The sequence below is a fragment of the Anopheles bellator genome, chromosome 2, assembly GCF_943735745.2.
Source record: "Anopheles bellator chromosome 2, idAnoBellAS_SP24_06.2, whole genome shotgun sequence".
Classification (NCBI taxonomy): domain Eukaryota; kingdom Metazoa; phylum Arthropoda; class Insecta; order Diptera; family Culicidae; genus Anopheles; species Anopheles bellator.
Genome location: NC_071286.1, coordinates 260,060 through 269,033, shown reverse-complemented (window position 1 = coordinate 269,033; position 8,974 = coordinate 260,060). Strand labels below are relative to the sequence as shown.

The window sequence follows — 8,974 nt, the reverse complement described above, 5'->3', positions numbered from 1 at the left end:
GGACACGGAGTAAAACCACAGCCAGACCGCAACACAAGCCACGAGAGTCACTCAAGTGGACGAATATTTCACGAATGGACGGGTCTAATACACCACATAGTAGTGACATATTGCTGCTATCTCGGCCATATAACGTATCTCGGTGTCGAGGCCGTAACATAACTTCTTAATAGCATTCCATGGCGCTCTTTGCTGCTCAAGACAAATTATTTTTTTTATGAATCGCATCCTACAAGTCGCTATTCGCTATCGCGCTACGCGATGGTCACACATGACAATGTACGGCAATCAGGTGAGCGATAATACGAATTGATTGTTTATCATAACCAAACAATTCAACCCTATTACCTACAACGCTTACGTTAAAGCAGTTACATAGCCATGCTAGTATGTTGGAAAATCTCGTACCTCTTGCGTGCCAGCGTCCAATCGAAAAAGATAATGGAACGTACCTTGGAATTATTTTCCACGAGAGCTAGGGACAACACGACCAGCTAAAACTTTCGATCGACTGAACCGTGTTTTGCTGGAAGTAGCACAGAGACAAGAGGTGGCCTGTTCATTAGCAGCTCCATAGCGAAAACGCGTAAAATTGGTCACCAACGCTGTCCGTTTCGTGAACCATTGGGTGCTTTTACTACTTATTCGGATGTATCGGGAGGGTGACGAGAATCTCACTGTCGTGAATACGAAAAATAACGCATACTTCTGTTAGCATCACTTTAAAATTTTATATAGTATCACTTTGAAATATAATAAATTATGATCTTTTGCGTGTAATAATGCTTAGTCGAATGCCTTCGTTATAATCTATGTATGTGTGTCAGGTTTCATCGGGGCATTTTCGATTTTTAAAGTGTTTTAACCATTGCAACTACCATTGTTTCGTATTGACTTATCTAACATAATTCCCTGGACCATCGGGGAGATCGGGGGATCGGATCGGAGCATAAACCGCATGCAAAGTATCTCTCTTTCTATCTCTCTCACAGTATCTTGCAAGATTCGCGTAAGTCATACCTTAAACCCGACAAAGCCGGTTACGCTAACACCATACTTATCCGCGGGTCACTCTACACGCAATTGGTGGGAGCGCTCTGTTTTGCTTTGGGGCCATGCCATTGAAAAGGAGTGGCGAAAGGGTAATCTTTCAGTGACTCCAATCGCATCGAGTCTCAAATTTGGGTCACTTCAATCGGTCCATCTGCTCGTCCTTCGCTGTCGAACAAGTAATTGTGGGTATTCAGTATGAGTCGTAACGAGCCATTGAAATCATTCCATTTCCACGAATCGTTGTTCTCCATTCCGCTCTCTGTTCATGTGAAGGATTTAAGTTATGTACATGTTCGAACTAGTTTCACGTCTTCTTCGCTTGGAGCCACAAACGGGTGTTTATTTAATACATACGAATATCATCGTTATCGGTGCACATTTCCAACCATCCATAAGATATTGTTGGTGTTTTAATTGTCTTAAACAGATTGAGATACTAAGTTCGGTGTTCAAAGCAGGAATTTCAAGCGGAAAATCATCGATCATCTTTTTCCAATTCTCCCCTTGTTAGTCATTGCCGGTCGTTTGGCCTATCTTCTTTTCCTATTTTAAGTTCATCCCCATGCATGTGTCGCATGTGTCAGTAATGCTGCAAACAATCGTGGCAGCAGATAGCACAGTGCCACAGTTCGGCACTTTTATTCCCAATTTCCAATTGACCAAAAACATAATCGAATTGGAATGTGCTGCTTGGTGTCCGCAGGTCGCCGGAGCAAATTTTCCTAACCTTTACTCTACGCTTAATAGACAAACTAGTAATACTATGCAGGATTTTCTAGTCACTACGTCAAAGCTAATGACATCATGTACGGCCGAATGGGTGATTTTTTTTTGTTAATTCTTATCACACTCTACAGTGAATCCGTTGCAAGCAGGGTTTACTTAATGGCCACCTCCTTATGATATGCCTTTTTCTTACGCGTACTCTGCAAACATAGACCTTTTCTTGGAAAGAGAAGAGACCGTATCACAGAAAATTAAATTATAAACTCATAAATCCCCCCAAGTCGACAACACACGTAGAAGGTGGTGGATGTTTGAACAAATTTCGCAGAGACGTACGCTCCAAGGCATCCATCCTGGCCACTTGCCTCCAGTACCTGTGGCGCTGCGGAAGGATTCACTGAAGACTGAAGCATGACTATGTTAGTATGCAGTTGGTCGGTGCGAGGAACTGGGAGAACATGGGTTTGTAATTTATGAGACAATGTGAGTGTTGAATGATTCTACTAAAAACAAATAGTGGCTACAGAGAGTGAGAGAGCTATCGTTTCACTATTTCGAGAAAAGTGTTTGAATGGTCCAATCAGACGATTTGCATTGCCACCGGTCAGTCGCTACTGTTTCTCTACTCTAATCGCGGTACATCCGTTATGTATCCGCAGTGATATTCCCTCTTGCGTGCAGCCCTCTTTTGGAATGCTCTTGGTTTTGTTGCAACACGGTAAGCAGCAGAAGTAGGTTTCTCAAAATACTCACTTGGCTATCAATTATCATAACAACATCTGGGGAACCGCGATCTCTATTGGTGCAATGCTCACCAGATTCTTTTTGTTTCTAATTTTGTTCCGCAATAGTGTTTTGAGTTCGTTCATCCCGTTCGGTAATCAATGCAATAACAATTTTCTTTTCCACCATACCGACACCGAACAGTTTAAGCGGCGTGCAATTGTTTCACTCTTTAGATGACTCTTCATTCTCACGGGCCGCTCCATGATCTCATTTGCACCGATTAGTGGCCTTTCTACGCAAAGTTTGCGAAACAAAATCCCCCACCGGGCGGAGGACCTTACTCTCCTGTGTCATCCCAGGCTCGCTCTTCCATTATCCTATCGAAACAGTCAGCAAGGAATGCATGCTTTAATCAAACAAAAGGAAGAAAGAACATCGTTAGTAAAACACTGCGCAACCGTGGGATGATTCGGAGAACTTACGTATGGCGTAAACACTTTTACCCATCGGGGCGGTTTATCCGAACGACTGTACTGGAAGCAAAATGCCATCGACTCTTCGTCACTTTCCCATCGCGAAATCGTGGCCCACTGCAGCTCGACCGTCTGGGCCTCCAATGCGCCATCCTCACGGCAAGCGTGTAATCGGAAACTTTTCATACCCACCGCCGGCACCACATGCCCTTCCTTGCGACTGTCGCACGCACAGTGCGGAAACACTATATCACCGTAACCGGGAAGGGTTCGCGCCAGCGACAGATATTCGTCCGCCTTCTTCGAGTCCTGCAGCGCCTTCAGCTCGTACAGCCGTCCGTCCGCTCGGATATTGCTACGATTTACCTCATCGACGGCCTGGGCGACAAATTGCAAAAGTTACAAAACAAAATATGGCACTCAATTCGATTCTATATCGATTGGAACCCGTTGACCCGTACCTGGTAGAAGATAAACTTGGCCGCCTGCTCTCCGACCGGAAGGGACACTTCTCGTTCAATCGAAAACAACCATCGTCTCACGCACAGACAGGTGCTGGAGGCGGTACTGTAGTTCTGCACGTACAACTGATGGGGGATTTCGTGGGGTTGCAACTTGCGCTCGAAGTTGTACTCGACGATTTCAAAGAGATAAAAGTACTGCTGGGTGTACGAGGTCAGGTTGGCCCGCTGCACTAGCTGTTCCCACACCAGCTGCGCGTTGGCAGATTTCCGCACCGACACGGTCACCACGGCGTGGTCCGGCAGCATAATCTTTATGTCGACCGGTGAAGCCGCCACGTCGTCGGCCGAATCCGTGAGGAACTCCTGCACGGCGTCACACTCGGCGATCACCCGCACGGCGCATACCTTTTCCAGGTACTGCTCCAGCCCGCGTCTCCGCGCATCCAGCTGTTGCTCATTTAGTTGGAATGGCCACTTGCCGGGCATCTTCGGAAAGTTGAAGCCCGAAAACTCCTTCTTCAGGTGCTGGTGAAGATTCGAGAACTCGCGATATCGGCGCGAGCACAGCTGCCGGCCCGCCATGTGGATGTTGAACACAACGTATCGTTCATTGCCCCGGTGAATGATGTTATAGTCGGGAATGCTGATCGGCAAGCTGCGCTTCTCGGAGTAGTCAATGTACGAGTATCCGCCCGGATCTTCCGTAGGCTCTAGGCGTTCCGCTTCCTACAACGACACACACATCAGAAGGAGAAGGAAGGCGCCCGCCAGAAATGGCCACCGCAAAGTTGCTCACCTGCTGTGTGACTGAAATGACGGTCAACGTAAGCGTATCGCCGCCGGATTTGATGAGATCTACCACCTGCTTGTGGGTGGCCCCTTCCACATTTACGTGATTGCTGAAAAAAGGAACACCCGTTATTGACCTGTAGCCGAATCAGCGTGTGTCGCTGCTACTCTCATCTCTGGATCTCTACTGGTTTCCCAATCTCTGCACTCCCAGCAAATGGTGATCGTAACAACCTCCACACACGCACCCCGAACTCTTTATCAATGTGTGGAAGCATTGTGAGTGTTTTATAAATTGCGTTTTCAACCCCACATGACCGTGTGTGCATTTCCATGGGGTCTCCCCTAGCGAATGTCGGTTCGTTGGGAAAAACAGTTAATTATAGGTGTTACAAATTGGCTTATTTGTAGCCCATTTATCGTTGTCACTGATGTAACGCGTTTTTCCTATCACTACCGTAAGGAAGGTTTAGTTTCCTTTTTCCTACAACTAACCTTCGCTGGGCCACTAAGCCACTGATTGTGGGAATCGGGGTTTGTCGCATGGAACCTTTTTGGCCCCCTTCATTGCGCTGCTCATCATCACTGCTGTCGTACAGGAGGTCGATCAGCTCCTTCGGAATCAACGCATCGTCCGTGTTTTCTAGGCAGTACGAAGAGAACAAACTTCGCTGCATACTTTGACCAGGAATCACTCAGAAGTCCCAAACTACCGTAAGCGTGTCACATGTGCGCCGCCATCAAAAGGGTTTCACAAACTGATCGCAAGTTGCTGATAAAAAGACGCACGGCCGCGCAACACTCCAGGCATACTATTAATCGTATAACTGTGGCCTTTCCATTCGCATGTGTATTGTTGACCAAGATACGCGTATTAGTTACCTCACCATACGATCACCAATCAAATACTAAGCATATGCGTAGGTTGTTTCGCACAAATGTGTATGAAATAATCGTTGGTGGAATTTAAAAGCGTAAGTTACATTCAAATTTGCACGGCTATTTGTATCACAAAAAGTTTACCGTTATTAGCAAAAAAATTGAAGCGGACGTCTCACGGTTCTACGAAGAGTGCTCATTTGAATTTGTAGCTATCTAATTGTTGTCACTACGGAAGTAATGTTGCGCCTGATCGTAGAGAACAACAAATTTAGAGAAGATCACATTTGCTGGACGGATAGAAACGGTACCCGTAGAGCACCGCCACCACAGTCCCAACAGTGTTGTTCCAAACATAGCGCAAAGGTTTACAACATGTCTACACTAAACAACCATTGTAGGAATTCACAGAATTCACGCTCCGATTGAAGCACACTTTTAATGCCAAATTTGATTTTTAAAGGCCTTGTAAATTGGTTTCAAAGTAAAATTTACTTCATTTTATTTTCCACCAAATTCATATCTCCTCCTTGCTGCAGTATGCCGTCAGTGTCGGCATTTGCCTTCGTACAACGATTTTGGGACATTTCGTAACACTCGCGGCTCTGAAGAACCTCATTGATCAGACGAAACGGGAAGTAATATAAATTGGTACAGCTGAATGGAACCATCTTCGATATTTGAACAATTTAAAGTAAGCCAAAGATCAAGAGAACTCCAATTTTAAGCAATTTGAATTATGACTTAAACTTTTCAAAACTGTCCCTACACCGATTCGCCACAACACTGGCACTATTTATTTCGACGAACCATGCTCAGACTGCTCCACATATTGGCATAATCTACAGCGACCAAATAACCTTTCCACTTTTGCAATCTTAACCATACGCGCCAACAAGCTGCTCGCCAACATAAATCTCCACACGATAGGCGGGCGATTGTTTACCCGCACAGACCAGAGCGAAATTGATTGAAACCGGGCCGGGACCCATTTATAAATCCCAAAAGGATTGATACGATCGAATAGCAATATAAACATCGAACAAAACGAGACTACAAAACAAGGAACGAAGCAGAGTGGCATTGCGTTCTGGAATAGGTTCAGAGAGCTAGCAACATAAAATGTTATGCAAAACATGTGTGTAAATTGTTGCAAGACTCCGTACCGATTTCAATCTCATAAATGAAAGAAAAATATATCGACGCCATTGGGCGTACGCCCGCCCGCCTTGTTCTGTTTTCTTCGTAAACAGCAGTTTGAAATCGTTTCACTTGTTTACATTCGCCGCTAGTCGTGATAGAGTAAACCAAAATGCCTAGCGTCCCTGGTGGCCAACCATACCAACGGACATCAATACATTTTACTACCGAAAAGAACCTCACTGTCCCAAACCACTGCATCCATCAGGGAAGATTGTGATGAGGCCAGCTTCTGGCTAAAGCATGATTCACGTGCGCTGCGTCAGCATACCGTGCATATGGCCAGCGATTGACGTGGCCACTAGCGAGACTATCGCAGATACATGCCTGTTTCCGCTGGCCGCGATAAGCCGCGGGATACTTGACACTTAATAATTATCCTGTGCTGCCTTTACAGCCTTGCAACTATCGCCAAAAGCGCAATTCGACTGTTCCAATTGTTGCCAAAGGCCTCTATAACAAAAAAGGTTCTCAAAATTCGAATCATATTTTCGGGGCCGATTCTTGCACCTCAGAACAAAGAAGGAACCCTCACAAGTGTAGAATTGGATTCGGAAATAAACTTACACTTCCAGAATCCTGTCGCCTTTCTTGATGCCGGCTTGCTCCGCGGCCCCGTTATCCAAGACGGCGCTGACGTGCTGCAATGGTGCATAGAGCTCCCCGTTGATTGATCGTAGTTGCCCTCCCTCGCTTACTTGTCCGCGGACATTAAACCCAAAACCGGTTTCCGTCTTGTAGATTGTGACCACCCGAGGACCGTTCAAGTTGTCTTTCATTCCGTTCTTCATCGCCGTGATTCCTCCGCCTCCACCACCGCCGCCCGTAGTCTGCGACATGGTTGTTGGACCGGATTTGCCATTTTTCGCTTCCATACTGGACGGTGGAAACGACGATGGATGGTTCTCTGCCGTTCGCGAATTTGCTTCAGCGCATAAAGTGGACTTGAAAGCCCTTCAGGAGGGGCGCGAAATGAGATTCTTTCCTTTGCCACGGCACCTTCCAGCAATCTTTGCACCGATTTCTTTGCACACGCCACACACGCGCACAAAAGCACAATCGCAGGAACAACCCGTGGGTTGCTTCGTCGCACAGTTTTAGCGATTCCTCGATTCCAAATCTTGCACTATAATTGAATTGACACTACATACGGACGACGAAGGAACACCCTTTTAGCACTTCTTCGCGAACTGAGTAACCCTTCACCACCACTGAAACACGATGCCCTTTTCCTGGAAGCATCTCAGCCGATGCATCTTCGCCTATAGTGCCACACTTTTCGTTCACTCTCAGAAAATGCTTGCAATAAGACGAATTAATCTGAGAAGGACATAAATTTACACATTTTGCATTTTACACACAAGGATTCCTGCGAAAAAGGTAAAAGCGAGACTAGAGAAAAAGAGTCTTCTAACGTCAAAGTGACGTGCATCATTCAGTTACAGTATGTGACAAAAGTTTGTATGATTTTAAAGGCCTTTGCACACAGAAGCTGAAAAAGCGTTGTCTTCTATCTGGGGGGCTACATGAGGCGTGAAAACTAGCGTAAAATTTATTTGTGATGCCACGCCGTTTACGCTTCGTGTGGCAGCAAAAATATGTACAAACGAAATGTCAAACGTGTTTACGTTCGTGTTTTTGCGTCGAGAAAATAGAAATAGAAGAGAAATAAATTGATTTCTGAATATTTTTTTCTGTTTTTTCCCGATTTTGTTGCTATACCAGCAAATAAGAACTTAAATTATCCTCTGTTTGTAAGCAAATCGTATGCAAAAAGTATTTACGCTCGGGTTTACGCCTCGGCCGACCCGTAAACGTTTTGACAGCGGCGCAGCAGTTTGGCATTAATCTGTAATGTCAAAAACATTACGTTACGCCTAATGTTGAAATATAATATAATTAATGTATAATTATATGAGCAAAATGTCGACTCTGACTCAAACTAAATCCCTCTTCAAGTTAAACAATTCTTTTCATTCTTCATTATTTTGTCTAAAATTCAAAATTTTCTGAAAATTAGTATTTTCTGACCGAATTTTTTGATTTTTCTCCCATAACTTTTTCTAACGAAAAAGTGACTTACGAAAATTCAGTCACAGTATGTGACAAAAGTTTGTATGATTTTAAATAATAATTTCGAACAACGATAATGCGAGAATGAAAAATTACTTTATTTAATCAAAAACTTGTGTCTTGATCTGCAAATCAGCTTGTTCAATGTTTCAAACAGCCATTCCTTTTTTTCTTCATACCTTTTATTGTTTCAGGTTCTTGTTTCAGAAACCTATTCAACCAATTCCGGAGAACGTAAACTTATGTAAGTAATAAAATATCGCCGCTTACTTCAATGAAGGCTTGGAATCGCTCTTCAACATCAGAAACTTTGTCCAAGAAGTTATGATGGAAACACCGGACTGGTTCGACACTGACCATTCGGCGCACGTGATATCCGTCTATGGGCTTCATAGACCAGGTCGAAGTCTGTCTCATGTGCATCAAGTCTACAAAGGCATTGAGCAAGCTGCTGAGAATCTCGGTCTGCAGCTAAACGAAAACAGGACCAAATTCATGGTTGCACCATCATCAACAGCCCTACCAAAAACATCGTGGATGTGACCGAAAGTTCGAAGTCGTTCAGATGTTCATCGTAGATCAAAGGTAACG

General features: G+C 44.7%; 1 protein-coding gene across 3 annotated transcripts; it reads right to left on the bottom strand.

Moving 5' to 3' along the window:
• Positions 1-712: 712 nt before the first annotated feature.
• LOC131212644 (sorting nexin-27) lies at positions 713-7,691 on the bottom strand. 3 transcript variants are annotated; one of them, XM_058206579.1, is made up of 5 exons: positions 6,878-7,691; positions 4,239-4,341; positions 3,440-4,168; positions 2,988-3,356; positions 713-2,911 (listed from the first exon to the last, which is right to left on the bottom strand). In XM_058206579.1, exons 1-5 carry the CDS (start codon positions 7,183-7,185, stop codon positions 2,843-2,845), a joined length of 1,578 nt encoding a protein of 525 aa, XP_058062562.1. In that variant the 5' UTR covers positions 7,186-7,691; the 3' UTR covers positions 713-2,842. The 3 variants fall into 3 exon arrangements, with proteins under 3 accessions (XP_058062562.1, XP_058062565.1, XP_058062564.1); XM_058206582.1 differs by lacking the exon at positions 6,878-7,691 and adding an exon at positions 5,971-6,020; XM_058206581.1 differs by lacking the exon at positions 6,878-7,691 and adding an exon at positions 4,727-4,960.
• Between the last annotated feature and the right edge of the window lie 1,283 nt (positions 7,692-8,974).

Bases quoted from the DNA above. Each gene is read 5' to 3' on its own strand.
- LOC131212644 (XM_058206579.1), bottom strand. From the start codon at position 7,185: ATGGAAGCGAAAAATGGCAAATCCGGTCCAACAACCATGTCGCAGACT. The intron at 4,342-6,877 runs GTAAGTTTATTT...TCCTTTTTTCAG, and splicing joins GGCGACAGGATTCTGGAAGT to CAATCACGTAAATGTGGAAG. The intron at 2,912-2,987 runs GTAAGTTCTCCG...GTTTGATTAAAG, and splicing joins TAAAAGTGTTTACGCCATAC to CATGCATTCCTTGCTGACTG.